The 20,000-nt window shown below is 46.1% G+C and overlaps 1 protein-coding gene and 1 long non-coding RNA gene across 2 annotated transcripts in view; both read left to right on the top strand.

Moving 5' to 3' along the window:
* Positions 1-20,000, top strand: part of LOC135537568 (intermembrane lipid transfer protein VPS13C-like) — a 77,949-nt gene that overhangs the window by 54,827 nt on the left and 3,122 nt on the right. The window contains 2 exon segments of the mRNA XM_064963699.1: positions 15,809-15,879; positions 15,882-15,919. Coding sequence (XP_064819771.1) covers positions 15,809-15,879; positions 15,882-15,919 — 109 coding nt within the window.
* On the top strand, positions 500-13,227 carry LOC135537565 (uncharacterized). The gene is made up of 3 exons (XR_010455258.1): positions 500-1,699; positions 3,357-3,497; positions 13,213-13,227. It is a non-coding gene; the product is annotated as an uncharacterized LOC135537565 (long non-coding RNA).

The raw sequence follows: 20,000 nt of genomic DNA, 5'->3' as shown, positions 1-20,000 counted from the left end.
TGGCTGGAGGCACACCTGAGCCCGGCTGGGTCAAACTGGAGACCAACTTACAGGTATGACCATCACACTGTGAGTCAGAGTTGGTTCGGAGAAGGCCTACCAGAAACACCTGGCTGGAGGCACACCTGAGCCCGGCTGGGTCAAACTGGAGACCAACTTAGAGGTATGACCATCACACTGTGAGTTAGAGTTGGTTCGGAGAAGGCCTACCAGAAACACCTGGCTGGAGGCACACCTGAGCCCGGCTGGGTCAAACTGGAGACCAACTTAGAGGTATGACCATCACACTGTGAGTCAGAGTTGGTTCGGAGAAGGCCTACCAGAAACACCTGGCTGGAGGCACACCTGAGCCCGGCTGGGTCAAACTGGAGACCAACTTACAGGTATGACCATCACACTGTGAGTCAGAGTTGGTTCGGAGAAGGACTACCAGAAACACCTGGCTGGAGGCACACCTGAGCCCGGCTGGGTCAAACTGGAGACCAACTTAGAGGTATGACCATCACACTGTGAGTCAGTTGGTTCGGAGAAGGCCTACCAGAAACACCTGGCTGGAGGCACACCTGAGCCCGGCTGGGTCAAACTGGAGACCAACTTACAGGTATGACCATCACACTGTGAGTCAGAGTTGGTTCGGAGAAGGCCTACCAGAAACACCTGGCTGGAGGCACACCTGAGCCCGGCTGGGTCAAACTGGAGACCAACTTAGAGGTATGACCATCACACTGTGAGTCAGAGTTGGTTCGGAGAAGGCCTACCAGAAACACCTGGCTGGAGGCACACCTGAGCCCGGCTGGGTCAAACTGGAGACCAACTTAGAGGTATGACCATCACACTGTGAGTCAGAGTTGGTTCGGAGAAGGCCTACCAGAAACACCTGGCTGGAGGCACACCTGAGCCCGGCTGGGTCAAACTGGAGACCAACTTACAGGTATGACCATCACACTGTGAGTCAGAGTTGGTTCGGAGAAGGCCTACCAGAAACACCTGGCTGGAGGCACACCTGAGCCCGGCTGGGTCAAACTGGAGACCAACTTAGAGGTATGACCATCACACTGTGAGTCAGTTGGTTCGGAGAAGGCCTACCAGAAACACCTGGCTGGAGGCACACCTGAGCCCGGCTGGGTCAAACTGGAGACCAACTTAGAGGTATGACCATCACACTGTGAGTCAGAGTTGGTTCGGAGAAGGCCTACCAGAAACACCTGGCTGGAGGCACACCTGAGCCCGGCTGGGTCAAACTGGAGACCAACTTAGAGGTATGACCATCACACTGTGAGTCAGAGTTGGTTCGGAGAAGGCCTACCAGAAACACCTGGCTGGAGGCACACCTGAGCCCGGCTGGGTCAAACTGGAGACCAACTTAGAGGTATGACCATCACACTGTGAGTCAGAGTTGGTTCGGAGAAGGCCTACCAGAAACACCTGGCTGGAGGCACACCTGAGCCCGGCTGGGTCAAACTGGAGACCAACTTAGAGGTATGACCATCACACTGTGAGTCAGAGTTGGTTCGGAGAAGGCCTACCAGAAACACCTGGCTGGAGGCACACCTGAGCCCGGCTGGGTCAAACTGGAGACCAACTTAGAGGTATGACCATCACACTGTGAGTCAGAGTTGGTTCGGAGAAGGCCTACCAGAAACACCTGGCTGGAGGCACACCTGAGCCCGGCTGGGTCAAACTGGAGACCAACTTACAGGTATGACCATTACACTGTGAGTCAGAGTTGGTTCGGAGGAGGCTACGTTGATTGGCAGCCGGGAGAAGGGATTTGTAATTATTCAGCCCAAGGGCACAACGGGCCACTTTGGCCGCAAGGCATCCATATTTTGTTATAGAGGGCATTACGGACACACAAGGGGGGGGGGTGTGTATCAACTGAGACCAGTTTATTATACTGATCTGGATTTAACAGAACCAGACAGAACCAGACAGTTTGTTAACCCAAACCATCTGAACTATTTTATTAGAGATGTCTGGAACCCAAACCATCTGATCTATTTTATTAGAGATGTCTGGAACTCAAACCATCTGATCTATTTTATTAGAGATGTCTAAAACCCAAACCATCTGATCTATTTTATTAGAGATGTCTGGAACCCAAACCATCTGATCTATTTTATTAGAGATGTCTGGAACCCAAACCATCTGATCTATTTTATTAGAGATGTCTGGAACCCAAACCATCTGATCTATTTTATTAGAGATGTCTGGAACCCAAACCATCTGATCTATTTTATTAGAGATGTCTGGAACCCAAACCATCTGATCTATTTTATTAGAGATGTCTGGAACCCAAACCCATCTGATCTATTTTATTAGAGATGTCTGGAACCCAAACCATCTGATCTATTTTATTTTTAGAGATGTCTGGAACCCAAACCATCTGATCTATTTTATTAGAGATGTCTGGAACCCAAACCATCTGATCTATTTTATTAGAGATGTCTGGAACCCAAACCATCTGATCTATTTTATTAGAGATGTCTGGAACCCAAACCATCTGATCTATTTTATTAGAGATGTCTGGAACCCAAACCATCTGATCTATTTTATTAGAGATGTCTAAAACCCAAACCATCTGATCTATTTTATTAGAGATGTCTGGAACCCAAACCATCTGAACTACTTTATGGGAATAGAGCAGGTATACCCCAGGGAATGTCGTTGGGGTCACACACAATAAAAATGTGATTCACGTTTAGAAATATATATATATAATAATAATAATTTAAACAGTTTCTAACGGGGCGATACATTTGGGTAAAGTTTTTTTCCTTGCCCGAGCAGCCTAATTTCACGACAAAAAATAAATTTAAACCATCTAGTGTTCAGCGAAATAATAACACAATGTCGAATACACTGACAGCCTCGTCAAATTATGAATATCCACGGGGTAGGGGGGTGTCGGACACGGGGTAGGGGGGAGACGGACACGGGGTAGGGGGAGACGGACACGGGGTAGGGGGGAGACGGGGTAGGGGGGAGACGGGTAGGGGGGAGACGGACACGGGGTTGGGGGGGAGGGGACACGGGGTAGGGGGGGAGACGGACACGGGGTAGGGGGGGGAGACGGACACGGGGTTGGGGGGAGACGGACACGGGGTAGGGGGAGACGGACACGGGGTAGGGGGAGACGGACACGGGGTCGGGGGGACACGGGGTAGGGGGAGACGGACACGGGGTAGGGGGGAGACGGGGTAGGGGGACACGGGGTAAGGGGAGACGGACACGGGGTAGGGGGAGACGGGGTAGGGGGACACGGGGTAAGGGGGAGACGGACACGGGGTAAGGGGGAGACGGACACGGGGTAAGGGGGAGACGGATGTGAATATTTACCTCCTTTACCCATGCAGGTGAACTTTGGGAAGGTTCCCATGGTGATGCGTCAGCCCTTTTCCAGTAGAATCAGGAGGAACTTCCTGTCTGGGATTCAGGTGGAGTTTAAACAGTCGCCTCATCAGAGAAGTCTCCGGGCCCAGCTCCACTGGCTACAGGTAACACCCTACACCCTACACCCTACACCCTACACCCTAACCCCTACACCCACCCTAACCCCTACAACCCCTACACCCTAACCCCTACACCCTAACCCCTACACCCTAACCCCTACACCCTAACCCCTACACCCTACATATACTACACCCTAACCCCTACACCCTAACCCCTACACCCTAACCCCTACACCCTAACCCCCACCCTAACCCCACATACTACCCCAACACCCTAACCCCTGCACATACCCCTACACCCTACCCCTAACCCCTACCCACTACCCCTACCGACCCTAACCCTGCACATACTACACCCTAACCCCTGCACATACTACACCCTAACCCCTGCACCCTAACCCCTACACCCTAACCCCAACATATACTAACCCCTACACCCTAACCCCAACATATACTACACCCTAACCCCAACATATACTAACCCCTACACCCTAACCCCTACACCCTAACCCCAACACATACTACACCCTACATATACTACACCCTAACCCCAACATATACTAAACCCTAACCCCTACACCCTAACCCCTACATATACTACACCCTAACCCCTACACCCTAACCCCAACATATACTAAACCCTAACCCCAACATATACTAAACCCTAACCCCTACACCCTAACCCCTACATATACCACACCCTAACCCCTGCACATACTACACCCTACATAATCTACACCCTAACCCCTACTACACCCTAACCCCTACTACACCCTAACCCCTACTACATCCTAGCCCCTACACCCTAACCCCTACACATACTACACCCTACATATACTACACCCTACACATACTACACCCTAACCCCTACACCCTAACCCCAACATATACTACACCCTAACCCCTACACCCTAACCCCTACACATACTACACCCTACATCATATACTACACGCTAACCCCAACATATACTACACCCTAACCCCTGCACATACTACACCCTAACCCCTACACCCTAACCCCTACATATACTACACCCTAACCCCTACACATACTACACCCTAACCCCTACACATACTACACCCTACATATACTAACCCCTACACCCTAACCCCTACACATACTACACCCTACATATACTACACCCTAACCCCAACATATACTACACCCTAACCCCAACATATACTAAACCCTAACCCGAACATATACTAAACCCTAACCCCTACACACTAACCCCTACACACTAACCCCTACATATACTACACCCTAACCCCTAAATATACTACACCCTAACCCCCTACATACACCTACCCCTACACCCTAACCCTAACCCCTACATATACTACACACTAACCCCTAAACCCTAACCCCTACACTAACCCCTACATATACTACACCCTAACCCCTACATATACTACACCCTAACCCCTACACCCTAACCCCTACACATATACATATACCCTAACCCTAAACACCCTAACCCCTAACACTAACCCCAAACTTAACCCTAACACCTACATAACTACACCCTAACCACCACTTATACTACACCTAACCCCAACATATACTAAACCCTAACCCCTACACCCTAACCCCTACATATACTACACACTAACCCCCATATACTACACCCTACATAACCCCTACACATACTACACCCTAACCCCAACATATACTACACCCTAACCCCTACACCTAACCCCTACACATACTACCCTACATATACTACCCCTAACCCCAACATACTAAACCCTAACCCCTAAACCTACACCTAACCCCTATACACCCTAACTACACTACTACACCCTAACCCCTACTAACCTTACTACACACCCTAACCCCTACACATACTACTAACCCTACATATACTACTAACCCTACATATACTACACCCTAACCCCAACATATACTACACCCCAACCCCAACATATACTACACCCTAACCCCTACACCTAACCCCTACACATACTACACCCTACATATACTACACCCTAACCCCAACATATACTACACCCTAACCCCTGCACATACTACACCCTAACCCCTACACCCTAACCCCTACACATACTACACCCTAACCCCTACACATACTACACCCTACATATACTAAACCCTAACCCCTACACCCTAACCCCAACATATACTACACCCTAACCCCAACATATACTACACCCTAACCCCAACATATACTACACCCTAACCCCAACATATACTACACCCTAACCCCAACATAGTCTTTACGATGTATCTCTGTGGTGATATTAAACCCTTTATGGTGTATCTGTGGTGATATTAAACCCTTGTCTTTACGGTGTATCGGTGGTGATATTAAACCCTTGTCTTTACGGTGTATCGGTGGTGATATTAAACCCTTGTCTTTATGGTGTATCTGTGGTGACATTAAACCCTCGTCTTCATGGTGTATCTGTGGTGATATTAAACCCTTTATGGTGTATCTGTGGTGATATTAAACCCTTGTCTTGACGTTGTATCTGTGGTGATATTAAACCCTTGTCTTTATGGTGTATCTGTGGTGATATTAAACCCTTGTCTTTATGGTGTATCTGTGGTGATATTAAACCCTTGTCATTACGGTGTATCTGTGGTGATATTAAACCCTTGTCATTACGGTGTATCTGTGGTGATATTAAACCCTTTACTTTACGGTGTATCTGTGGTGATATTAAACCCTTTACTTGACGGTGTATCTCTGTGGTGATATTAAACCCTTTACGGTGTATCTCTGTGGTGATATTAAACCCTTGTCATTACGGTGTATCTGTGGTGATATTAAACCCTTGTCTTTACGGTGTATCTCTGTGGTGATATTAAACCCTTTACGGTGTATCTCTGTGGTGATATTAAACCCTTGTCATTACGGTGTATCTGTGGTGATATTAAACCCTTGTCATTACGGTGTATCTGTGGTGATATTAAACCCTTCTCTTCATGGTGAATCTGTGGTGATATTAAACCCTTGTCTTGACGGTGTATCTCTGTGGTGATATTAAACCCTTTACGGTGTATCTCTGTGGTGATATTAAACCCTTGTCATTACGGTGTATCTGTGGTGATATTAAACCCTTGTCTTTATGGTGTATCTCTGTGGTGATATTAAACCCTTGTCTTTATGGTGTATCGGTGGTGATATTAAACCCTTTATGGTGTATCTGTGGTGATATTAAACCCTTGTCTTTATGGTGTATCTGTGGTGATATTAAACCCTCGTCTTTACGGTGTATCTGTGGTGATATTAAACCCTTGTCTTGACGGTGTATCTGTGGTGATATTAAACCCTCGTCTTTACGGTGTATCTGTGGTGATATTAAACCCTTGTCTTGACGGTGTATCTGTGGTGATATTAAACCCTCGTCTTTATGGTGTATCTCTGTGGTGATATTAAACCCTTGTGGTGTGGGGATATTAAACCCTTGTCTTTGCGGTGTATCTGTGGTGATATTAAACCCTCGACTTTATGGTGTATCTCTGTGGTGATATTAAACCCTTGTCTTTACGATGTATCTCTGTGGTGATATTAAACCCTTGACGGTGTATCTGTGGTGATATTAAACCCTTGTCTTTATGGTGTATCTGTGGTGATATTAAACCCTTGTCTTTACGTGTGGTGATATTAAACCCTTGTCTTTACGGTGGATCTGTGGTGATATTAAACCCTTGTCTTTATGGTGTATCTGTGGTGATATTAAACCCTTGTCTTTACGGTGTATCTGTGGTGATATTAAACCCTTGTCTTTACGTGTGGTGATATTAAACCCTTGTCTTTACGGTGTATCTGTGGTGATATTAAACCCTTGTCTTTACGGTGTATCTGTGGTGATATTAAACCCTTGTCTTTACGATGTATCTGTGGTGATATTAAACCCTTGTCTTTACGGTGTATCTGTGGTGATATTAAACCCTTTACTTTACGGTGTATCTGTGGTGATATTAAACCCTTGTCTTTATGGTGTATCTGTGGTGATATTAAACCCTTGTCTTTACGGTGTATCTGTGGTGATATTAAACCCTTGTCTTTATGGTGTATCTGTGGTGATATTAAACCCTTGACGGTGTATCTGTGGTGATATTAAACCCTTGTCTTTATGGTGTATCTGTGGTGATATTAAACCCTTTATGGTGTATCTGTGGTGATATTAAACCCTTGTCTTTACGGTGTATCTGTGGTGATATTAAACCCTTGTCTTGACGGTGTATCTGTGGTGATATTAAACCCTCGTCTTTATGGTGTATCTCTGTGGTGATATTAAACCCTTGTCTTGACGGTGTATCTGTGGGGATATTAAACCCTTGTCTTTGCGGTGTATCTGTGGTGATATTAAACCCTCGTCTTTATGGTGTATCTCTGTGGTGATATTAAACCCTTGTCTTTACGATGTATCTCTGTGGTGATATTAAACCCTTGACGGTGTATCTGTGGTGATATTAAACCCTTGTCTTTATGGTGTATCTGTGGTGATATTAAACCCTTGTCTTTACGGTGGATCTGTGGTGATATTAAACCCTTGTCTTTATGGTGTATCTGTGGTGATATTAAACCCTTGTCTTTACGGTGTGTGATATTAAACCCTTGTCTTTACGTGTGGTGATATTAAACCCTTGTCTTTACGGTGTATCTGTGGTGATATTAAACCCTTGTCTTTACGGTGTATCTGTGGTGATATTAAACCCTTGTCTTTACGATGTATCTGTGGTGATATTAAACCCTTTACTTGCGGTGTATCTCTGTGGTGATATTAAACCCACGGTTATCTCTGTGGTGATATTGGTGTCATTACGGTGTCTGTGGTGATATTAAACTTGTCATTTGTCTTGTCTTTATGGTGTATCTGTGGTGATATTACCCTTGTCAGTGTCTTCTGTGGTGATATTAAACCCTTTACGGTGTATCTCTGTGGTGATATTAAACCCTTGTCATTACGGTGTATCTGTGGTGATATTAAACCCTTGTCTTTATGGTGTATCTCTGTGGTGATATTAAACCCTTGTCTTTATGGTGTATCGGTGGTGATATTAAACCCTTTATGGTGTATCTGTGGTGATATTAAACCCTTTACGGTGGATCTGTGGTGATATTAAACCCTTGTCTTTATGGTGTATCTGTGGTGATATTAAACCCTTGTCTTTACGGTGTATCTGTGGTGATATTAAACCCTTGTCTTTACGTGTGGTGATATTAAACCCTTGTCTTTACGGTGTATCTGTGGTGATATTAAACCCTTGTCTTTACGGTGTATCTGTGGTGATATTAAACCCTTGTCTTTACGATGTATCTGTGGTGATATTAAACCCTTGTCTTTACGGTGTATCTGTGGTGATATTAAACCCTTTACTTTACGGTGTATCTGTGGTGATATTAAACCCTTGTCTTTATGGTGTATCTGTGGTGATATTAAACCCTTGTCTTTACGGTGTATCTGTGGTGATATTAAACCCTTGTCTTTATGGTGTATCTGTGGTGATATTAAACCCTTGACGGTGTATCTGTGGTGATATTAAACCCTTGTCTTTATGGTGTATCTGTGGTGATATTAAACCCTTGACGGTGTATCTGTGGTGATATTAAACCCTCGTCTTTACGGTGTATCTGTGGTGATATTAAACCCTTGTCTTGACGGTGTATCTGTGGTGATATTAAACCCTCGTCTTTATGGTGTATCTCTGTGGTGATATTAAACCCTTGTCTTGACGGTGTATCTGTGGGGATATTAAACCCTTGTCTTTGCGGTGTATCTGTGGTGATATTAAACCCTCGTCTTTATGGTGTATCTCTGTGGTGATATTAAACCCTTGTCTTTACGATGTATCTCTGTGGTGATATTAAACCCTTGACGGTGTATCTGTGGTGATATTAAACCCTTGTCTTTATGGTGTATCTGTGGTGATATTAAACCCTTGTCTTTACGTGTGGTGATATTAAACCCTTGTCTTTACGGTGGATCTGTGGTGATATTAAACCCTTGTCTTTACGGTGTATCTGTGGTGATATTAAACCCTTGTCTTTACGTGTGGTGATATTAAACCCTTGTCTTTACGGTGTATCTGTGGTGATATTAAACCCTTGTCTTTACGGTGTATCTGTGGTGATATTAAACCCTTGTCTTTACGATGTATCTGTGGTGATATTAAACCCTTTACTTGACGGTGTATCTCTGTGGTGATATTAAACCCTTTACGGTGTATCTCTGTGGTGATATTAAACCCTTGTCATTACGGTGTATCTGTGGTGATATTAAACCCTTGTCTTTACGGTGTATCTCTGTGGTGATATTAAACCCTTTACGGTGTATCTCTGTGGTGATATTAAACCCTTGTCATTACGGTGTATCTGTGGTGATATTAAACCCTTGACGGTGTATCTGTGGTGATATTAAACCCTCGTCTTTACGGTGTATCTGTGGTGATATTAAACCCTTGTCTTTATGGTGTATCTGTGGTGACATTCTGTTTCATGGTGTATCTGTGGTGATATTAAACCCTTTATGGTGTATCTTGGTGATATTAAACCCTTGTCTTGACGTTTATCTGTGGTGATATTAAACCCTTGTCTTTATGGTGTATCTGTGGTGATATTAAACCCTTGTCTTTATGGTGTATCTGTGGTGATATTAAACCCTTGTTTACGGTGTACTGTGGTGATATTAAACCCTTGTTTACGGTGTATCTGTGGTGATATTAAACACTTCGGTGTTTGTGGTGATATTTAACCCACTTGACTGTATTCTGTGGTGATATTAAACTTTACATCTCTGTTGATATTAAACCCTTGTCATTACGGTGTATCTGTGGTGATATTAAACCCTTGTCTTTACGGTGTATCTCTGTGGTGATATTAAACCCTTTCGGTGTTTAGGTGTAAACACTTTCATTACGGTGTATTGTGGTGATATTAAACCCTTGTCATTACGGTGTATCTGTGGTGATATTAAACCCTTGTCTTCTGTTTATCTGTGGTGATATTAAACCCACTTCGGTGTATTTGTGGTGTAAACACACTTCTGTTGATGTAAACACTGTCATTGTTTAGTGGTATTAAACCCTTCTGTTTATGGTGTACACACTTAAACCCTTGTCTTTATGGTGTATCGGTGGTGATATTAAACCCTTTATGGTGTATCTGTGGTGATATTCTTGTCTTTATGGTGTATCTGTGGTGATATTAAACCACTTTACGGTGTTCTGTTTAGTGTATACACACTTTACGGTGTATCTGTGGTGATATTAAACCCTTGTCTTTTAGTGTATTAAACTTCTGTTTATGGTGTATCTCTGTGGTGTACACACTTCTGTTTAGTGTATCTGTGGGGATACACTTGTCTTTGCGGTGTATCTGTCTGTTTATGGTGTACACACTTCTGTTTAGGTGTACACACTTCTGTTTAGTGTACACACTTCTTTACTGTTTAGGGTACACACTTCTGTTTAGGGTACACACTTCTGTTTAGTGTACTGTGGTGATATTAAACCCTGTTTACGGTGTATCACCCTCTGTTTACTTCTGTTTACGGTGTACACACTTCTGTTTAGTGTACACACTTCTGTTTAGGTGTACACACTTCTGTTTAGTGGTGATATTAAACCCTTTGTTTACACTTCTGTTTATGGTGTACACACTTCTGTTTAGGTGTACACACTTTCTGTTTAGTGTACACACTTCTGTTTAGGTGTACACACTTCTGTTCTGTGGTGTACACTTCTGTTTATTAAACCCTGTCACTTAGGGTACACTTCTGTTTAGGGTATTACACTTCTGTTTAGGGTACTTGACTTCTGTTTAGATATTAAACATGGTGTATCTCTGTGGTGATATTAAACCCTTGTCTTTACGATGTATCTCTGTGGTGATATTAAACCCTTGACGGTGTAGTCTTGTGATATTAGATTGTCTTTATGGTGTATCTTTGTTTAGGGTGTACACACTTGTCTTTACGGTGGATCTACACACTTCTTGTTTATGGTGTTCTGGGTGATATTAAACTCTTGTCTTTAGTTATACTGTGGTGTAAACACTTGTCTTTACGTTGTGGTGATATTAAACCCTTGTCTTTCTGATCTGTGGTGATATTAAACACCTGTTTTAGGTGTATCTGTGGTGATATTAAACTGTGGTCTTGTTTTACGAGTTCAGGGTGAGTCCTTCACCAGTCTCTCTGACCCAGTAGTTATACTGTGATCTGTGTTTTAAAGTTCAGGATATTAAAGTTTTAGTGTGATGTCCCCTTGTCTTTAGTCTCTCTGACCCAGTAGTTATACTGTAGTTATGTATCTGTGGTGATATTAAACCCTTTACTGTGGATCTGTGTTTTAGTTCATGGGTGAGTCCTCCACCGGTGTATCTGACCCAGTAGTTATACTGTGATATTAAACCTTGTCTTTACGGTGTATCTGTGGTGATAGTCTTTACGGTGTATCTGGTGATATTGTGTTTTAGTTCTGTGTGTCTGTGTTTTAGTTCTGTGGTGATATTCACCAGTCTCTCTGACCCAGTAGTTATACTGTGGTCTGTGTTTTAGTATCTGTGGTGATATTCCCAGTCTTCTGACCCAGTAGTTATACTGTGTATCTGTGGTCTGTGTTTTAGTTCAGGGTGTCTCTGTGGTGATATTGACCCTGTGTTTAGTTCTGTGGTGATAGTCTCTCTATTAAACCCTCGTCTTTATGGTGTATCTCTGTGGTGATATTAAACCCAGGTGTAGTGGGATATTAAACCCTTGTCTTTGCGGTGTATCTGTGGTGATGTGTTTTATGGTGTATCTCTGTGGTGAGTTAGTCTTTACTGACTGTGGTCTGTGTTTTAGTTCAGGGTGATATTAAACCCTTGTCTTTAGTCTCTCTGATATTAAACCCAGTAGTTATACTGGTGATATTAAACCCTTGTCTTTATCTGTGTTTTGTCTTTATGGTGTATCTTGGTGATATTAAACCCTTGTCTTTACGGTGTATCTGTGGTGATATTAAACCCTTGTCTTTACGTGTGGTGATAGTCCTTCACCAGTGTATCTCTGACCCAGTAGTTATACTGTGGATATTCTGTGTTTTAGTTCTGTGGTGATATTAAACCCTTTACTTGACGGTGTATCTCTGTGGTGATATTAAACCTTACGGTCATTACGGTGTATCTGTGGTGATATTAAAGTCCCTTTAGGGTGTATCTGTGGTGATATTAAACCAGTCTCGGTGTATCTGACCCAGTAGTTATACTGTGTATCTGTGTTTTAGTTCAGGGTGAGTCCTTCACCTGTGGTGATATTAAAGTCTCTCTGACCCTTTGCGGTGTAGTAGTTGTATCTCTGTGGTGTGTTTTAGTTCAGTGGTGAGTATTCAAGTCTCTCTGACCCAGTAGTTATCTGTGGTCTGTGTTTTAGTTATCTGTGGTGATATTAAACCCTTGTCCATCTGTGGTGATATTAAACCCTTGTCTTTACGGTGGATCTGTGGTATATTAAACCCTTGTCTTTACCCTTGTCTTTACGGTGTATCTGTGGTGATATTAAAGTTATGTGGTGATATTGTGGTATCTGTGTTTTAGTGTATCTGTGGTGATATTAAACCCTTGTGAGTCCTGATCACTTTACAGTCTGTGGTGATATTCTGACCCAGTAGTTATTATACTGTGTCTGTGTTTTGGTGTTCAGGGTGAGTCTTTACATCTGTGGTGATATTAAACCCTTTGTCTTTATGGTGTGATATTAAACCCTTGACGGTGTATCTGACCCAGTAGTTATACTGTGGTCTGTGTTTTAGGTAGACAACCAGCTGAGTCCTTTATTCCCCATTGTGTTCCACCCTGTTCCTCCTCCAAAGTCCAGTCTCTCTTAGGTACCTCCGTGAACATGGCTGTGTGTTTAGTTCTAAGTCTTTCTTCCTCAGAACCAAAGTGAGCATCATCACCAGGTTTAACCACACAGTCAGGTCAGTTCTGACTTATACCCCCCCAGTTAGTTATACTGTTTAGGATCTGTGTTTTAGTTCACTTCTGTTTAGTCCTTCTGTTTAGGGTCACTTCAGGGTCTTCTGTTTAGGGACCCAGTAGTTATACTGTTTGTACACCTTCTGTTTAGGGTACACCCTTCTGTTTAGGGTACACACTTCTGTTTAGGTACACACTTCTGTTTAGTGTACACACTTCTGTTTAGTGTACACACTTCTGTTTAGTGTACACACTTCTGTTTAGGGTACACACTTCTGTTTAGGTACACACTTCTGTTTAGGGTACACACTTCTGTTTAAGGTACACTACACACTTATGTTTAGGGTACACACTATGTTTGACCCAGTAGTTATACTGTGATCTGTTTGTTTTAGTTTAGGGTGTTTAGTACACCTTCTGTTTAGTGTACACACTTCTGTTTAGTCTCTCTGACCCAGTAGTTATACTGTTTAGGGTACACATCTGTGTTTTAGTTCAGGGTACACACTTCTGAGTCTTCTGTTTAGTTCAGGGTCACTTCAGTGTCTCTGTTTAGTGACCCACTTCTGTTTAGTGTACACACTTCTGTTTAGTGTACACACTTCTGTTTATACTGTGATCTGTGTGTTTTAGTTCAGGGTCTGAGTCCTGTTTAGTGTACATACTCTGACGTAGTCCTTGACCCAGTAGTTATTTTAGTCTGTGTTTTAGTTCAGGGTGAGTCCTTCACCAGTCTCTCTGACCCAGTAGTTATACTGTGATCTGTGTTTTAGTTCAGGGTGAGTCCCCTCCACCAGTCTCTCTGACCCAGTAGTTATACTGTGATCTGTGTTTTAGTTCAGGGTGAGTCCTCCACCAGTCTCTCTGACCCAGTAGTTATACTGTGGTCTGTGTTTTAGTTCAGGGTGAGTCCATCACCAGTCTCTCTGACCCAGTAGTTATACTGTGGTCTGTGTTTTAGTTCAGGGTGAGTCCATCACCAGTCTCTCTGACCCAGTAGTTATACTGTGATCTGTGTTTTAGTTCAGGGTGAGTCCTTCACCAGTCTCTCTGACCCAGTAGTTATACTGTGGTCTGTGTTTTAGTTCAGGGTGAGTCCTTCACCAGTCTCTCTGACCCAGTAGTTATACTGTGGTCTGTGTTTTAGTTCAGGGTGAGTCCTTCACCAGTCTCTCTGACCCAGTAGTTATACTGTGATCTGTGTTTTAGTTCAGGGTGAGTCCCCATCTCCAGTCTCTCTGACCCAGTAGTTATACTGTGGTCTGTGTTTTAGTTCAGGGTGAGTCCTTCACCAGTCTCTCTGACCCAGTAGTTATACTGTGATCTGTGTTTTAGTTCAGGGTTGAGTCCCCATCACCAGTCTCTCTGACCCAGTAGTTATACTGTGATCTGTGTTTTAGTTCAGGGTGAGTCCATCACCAGTCTCTCTGACCCAGTAGTTATACTGTGGTCTGTGTTTTAGTTCAGGGTGAGTCCTTCACCAGTCTCTCTGACCCAGTAGTTATACTGTGATCTGTGTTTTAGTTCAGGGTGAGTCCTTCACCAGTCTCTCTGACCCAGTAGTTATACTGTGATCTGTGTTTTAGTTCAGGGTGAGTCCATCACCAGTCTCTCTGACCCAGTAGTTATACTGTGGTCTGTGTTTTAGTTCAGTGTGAGTCCCCTCCACCAGTCTCTCTGACCCAGTAGTTATACTGTGATCTGTGTTTTAGTTCAGGGTGAGTCCATCACCAGTCTCTCTGACCCAGTAGTTATACTGTGGTCTGTGTTTTAGTTCAGGGTGAGTCCTTCACCAGTCTCTCTGACCCAGTAGTTATACTGTGGTCTGTGTTTTAGTTCAGGGTGAGTCCCCATCACCAGTCTCTCTGACCCAGTAGTTATACTGTGGTCTGTGTTTTAGTTCAGGGTGAGTCCTTCACCAGTCTCTCTGACCCAGTAGTTATACTGTGATCTGTGTTTTAGTTCAGGGTGAGTCCTTCACCAGTCTCTCTGACCCAGTAGTTATACTGTGGTCTGTGTTTTAGTTCAGGGTGAGTCCTTCACCAGTCTCTCTGACCCAGTAGTTATACTGTGATCTGTGTTTTAGTTCAGGGGGTGACAGTCTCTCTGACCCAGTAGTTATACTGTGGTCTGTGTTTTAGTTCAGGGTGGTCCCCATCACCAGTCTCACTGACCCAGTAGACTGTGGTCTGTGTTTTAGTTCAGGGTGAGTCCTTCACAGTCTCTCTGACCCAGTAGTTATACTGTGGTCTGTGTTTTAGTTCAGGGTGAGTCCAGTCTCTCTGACCCAGTAGTTATACTGTGGTCTGTGTTTTAGACAGGGTGAGTCCTCCACCAGTCTCTCTGACCCAGTAGACTGTGATCTGTGTTTTAGTTCAGGGTGAGTCCTTCACCAGTCTCTCTGACCCAGTAGTTGGATCTGTGTTAAAGGTACTTCATGGTTCTGGTCCAGGAGATGGCTGTGAAGATTGACCAGGGATTCCTGGGAGCCATCTTGGCCCAGGGACTCCAGCTGCCGATTCGCATGTGGACAAACAGAAGGTAACTGACCTAGACACAGACACGGCCAGGGACACGGCCAGGGACACGGCCGGGGACAGGGACACGGCTAGGGACAGGGACACGGCTAGGGACGGGGACAGGGACACGGCTAGGGACAGGGACACGGCTAGGGACAGGGACACGGGACAGGGACACGGCCGGGGACAGGGACACGGCTAGGGACAGGGACACGGCCGGGGACAGGGACACGGCCAGAGACAGGGACAGGGACACGGCCAGAGACAGGGACACGGCCAGGGACAAGGACAGAGACACGGACAGGGACAGCGACAGGGACACGGCCGGGGACAGAGACAGAGACAGGGACACGGCCAGGGACAAGGACAGAGACACGGACAGGGACAGCGACAGGGACACGGCCGGGGACAGAGACAGGGACACGGCTGGGATCGGGGACACGGACGGGGACACGGACTGGGACGGGGACGGGGACTGGGACACGGCCGGGGACAGGGACGGGGACACGGCCGGGGACTGGGACGGGGACACGGCCGGGGACGGGGACACGGCCGGGGACGGGGACACGGCCGGGGACGGGGACACGGCCGGGGACTGGGACACGGCCGGGGACGGGGACTGGGACAGGGACACGACCGGGGACAATGAGGTGATGGTTGAAGTGGACAGAAAAGGGGGCCGGTACTCCTGATAAAAGGGGGGGACATGGGGGGCCGGACTCATGATAAAAGGGACACGGTACTCATGATAACAGGGGCTGGTACTCATGATAAAATGGGGGCAGGGACATGATAAAAGGGGACACGGTCACTCATGATAAAAGGGACACGGTACTCATGATAAAATGGGGGCCGGTACTCATGATAAAATGGGGGCCGGTACTCATGATAAAATGGGGGCACGGTACCATGATTAAATGGGGGCGGTCTCATGATTAAAGGGGGCCGGTACTCATGGGACAGGGGGCCGGTACTCATGGGAAAGGGGACCGGTACTCATGATTAAAGGGGGCCATGGAAAATGGGCCGGACTCATGATTAAATGGGGACGGGTACTCATGATTAAATGGGGGCCGGTACTCATGATTAAAGGGGGGCCGGTACTCATGATTAAAGGGGGCCGGTACTCATGATATAAGGGGGACGGGACAGGGGGGCAATGATAAAAGGGGGCGGATCCAGGGGGGACCACATGTAAAAGTAGTGGACACTTGTAATCGGGACAAAAGCCCCTGATGGATATATTATTATTATATTGATTATATACATGATTAAAGGGGGCTGGTACTAAAGGGGGCCGATAAATGGGGGCTGGTACTCATTATAAATGGGGGCTGGTACTCATGATATTTCAGAGATAATATTCTATAAGAGGTGCCAGTACTCTGCTCTGGGGTTTAGGAGAACGAGGAAGTGGACTGTAGTGTAAACATGGGAATACTGCCCCCTGTTGGTAGAAGAATGGACTGTAGTGTAAACGGGGACATACTGCCCTCTGTTGGTAGAAGAATGGACTGTACTGTAACATGGGAATACTGCCCCCTGTTGGTAGAAGAATGGACTGTAGTGTAAACATGGAATACTGCCCCCTGTTGGTAGAAGAATGGACTGTAGTGTAAACATGGAATACTGCCCCCTGTTGGTAGAAGAATGGACTGTAGTGTAAACATGGACATACTGCCCCCTGTTGGTAGAAGAATGGACTGTAGTGTAAACATGGACATACTGCCCCCTGGTGGTAGAAGAATGGACTGTACTGTAACATGGACATACTGCCCCCTGGTGGTAGAAGAAAGACATAACCAGACAGGAAAGAGGAAATAAAGGAGTTTAAACATGTCTACTTTATGTTAGAATTGCAGAGTATTAGAATAGATGCTGTCGAGGGTCCAGCAGATGGCTGTGAAGATTGACCAGGGCTTCCTCGGAGCCATCCAGACCCTGGTCACCCCTGTTACTGTAACACACACGGACAAACCACTTAACCTTCCTAGGAGCCATCCAGACCCTGGTCACCCCTGTTACTGGTCCATCCAGACCCTGGTCACCCCTGTTACTGGTCCATCCAGACCCTGGTCACCCCTGTTACTGTAAAACACACGGACAAACCACTTAACCTTCCTAGGAGCCATCCAGACCCTGGTCACCCCTGTTACTGGTCCATCCAGACCCTGGTCACCCCTGTTAAACACACACGGACAAACCACTTAACCTTCCTAGGAGCCATCCAGACCCTGGTCACCCCTGTTACTGGTCCATCCAGACCCTGGTCACCCCTGTTACTGTAACACACGCGGACAAACCACTTAACCTTCCTCGGAGCCAACCAGACCCTGGTCACCCCTGTTACTGAAACACACGGACAAACCACTTAACCTTCCTCGGAGCCATCCAGACCCTGGTCACCCCTGTTACTGTAACACACGCGGACAAACCACTTAACCTTCCTAGGAGCCATCCAGACCCTGGTCACCCCTGTTACTGGTCCATCCAGACCCTGGTCACCCCTGTTACTGTAACACACGCGGACAAACCACTTAACCTTCCTCGGAGCCAACCAGACCCTGGTCACCCCTGTTACTGAAACACACGGACAAACCACTTAACCTTCCTCGGAGCCATCCAGACCCTGGTCACCCATGTTACTGGTCCATCCAGACCCTGGTCACCCCTGTTACTGTAACACACACGGACAAACCACTTAACCTTCCTAGGAGCCATCCAGACCCTGGTCACCCCTGTTACTGGTCCATCCAGACCCTGGTCACCCCTGTTACTGTAACACACGGACAAACCACTTAACCTTCCTAGGAGCCATCCAGACCCTGGTCACCCCTGTTACTGGTCCATCCAGACCCTGGTCACCCCTGTTACTGGTCCATCCAGACCCTGGTCACCCCTGTTACTGTAACACACGGACAAACCACTTAACCTTCCTAGGAGCCATCCAGACCCTGGTCACCCCTGTTACTGTAACACACGCGGACAAACCACTTAACCTTCCTAGGGGCCATCCAGACCCTGGTCACCCCTGTTACTGAAACACACGCAGACAAACCACTTAACCTTCCTAGGGGCCATCCAGACCCTGGTCACCCCTGTTACTGAAACACACACGCAGACAAACCACTTAACCTTCCTAGGAGCCAACCAGACCCTGGTCACCCCTGTTACTGTAACACACGGACAAACCACTTAACCTTCCTCGGAGCCATCCAGACCCTGGTCACCCCTGTTACTGTAACACACGGACAAACTACTTAACCTTCCAAGGAGCCATCCAGACCCTGGTCACCCCTGTTACTGGTCCATCCAGACCCTGGTCACCCCTGTTACTGAAACACACGCGGACAAACCACTTAACCTTCCTAGGAGCCATCCACTCCCTGGTCACCCCTGTTACTGGTCCATCCAGACCCTGGTCACCCATGTTACTGTAACACACGGACAAACCACTTAACCTTCCTAGGAGCCATCCAGACCCTGGTCACCCCCGTTACTGAAACACACGAGGACAAACCACTTAACCTCCCTAGGAGCCATCCATACCCTGGTCACCCCTGTTACTGGTCCATCCAGACCCTGGTCACCCCTGTTACTGAAACACACGAGGACAAACCACTTAACCTCCCTAGGAGCCATCCATACCCTGGTCACCCCTGTTACTGGTCCATCCAGACCCTGGTCACCCCTGTTACTGTAACACACGGACAAACCACTTAACCTTCCTAGGAGCCATCCAGACCCTGGTCACCCCTGTTACTGAAACACACGAGGACAAACCACTTAACCTTCCTCGGAGCCATCCAGACCCTGGTCACCCCTGTTACTGAAACACACGCAGACAAACCACTTAACCTTCCTCGGAGCCATCCAGACCCTGGTCACCCCTGTTACTGAAACACACGGACAAACCACTTAACCTTCCTCGGAGCCATCCAGACCCTGGTCACCCCTGTTACTGAAACACACGGACAAACCACTTAACCTTCCTCGGAGCCATCCAGACCCTGGTCACCCCTGTTACTGGTCCATCCAGACCCTGGTCACCCCTGTTACTGTAACACACGGACAAACCACTTAACCTTCCTAGGAGCCATCCA

The sequence above is a fragment of the Oncorhynchus masou genome, unplaced genomic scaffold, assembly GCF_036934945.1.
Source record: "Oncorhynchus masou masou isolate Uvic2021 unplaced genomic scaffold, UVic_Omas_1.1 unplaced_scaffold_817, whole genome shotgun sequence".
NCBI classification, from domain to species: Eukaryota; Metazoa; Chordata; class Actinopteri; order Salmoniformes; family Salmonidae; genus Oncorhynchus; species Oncorhynchus masou.
This window is presented reverse-complemented; position numbering and strand designations above follow the sequence as displayed.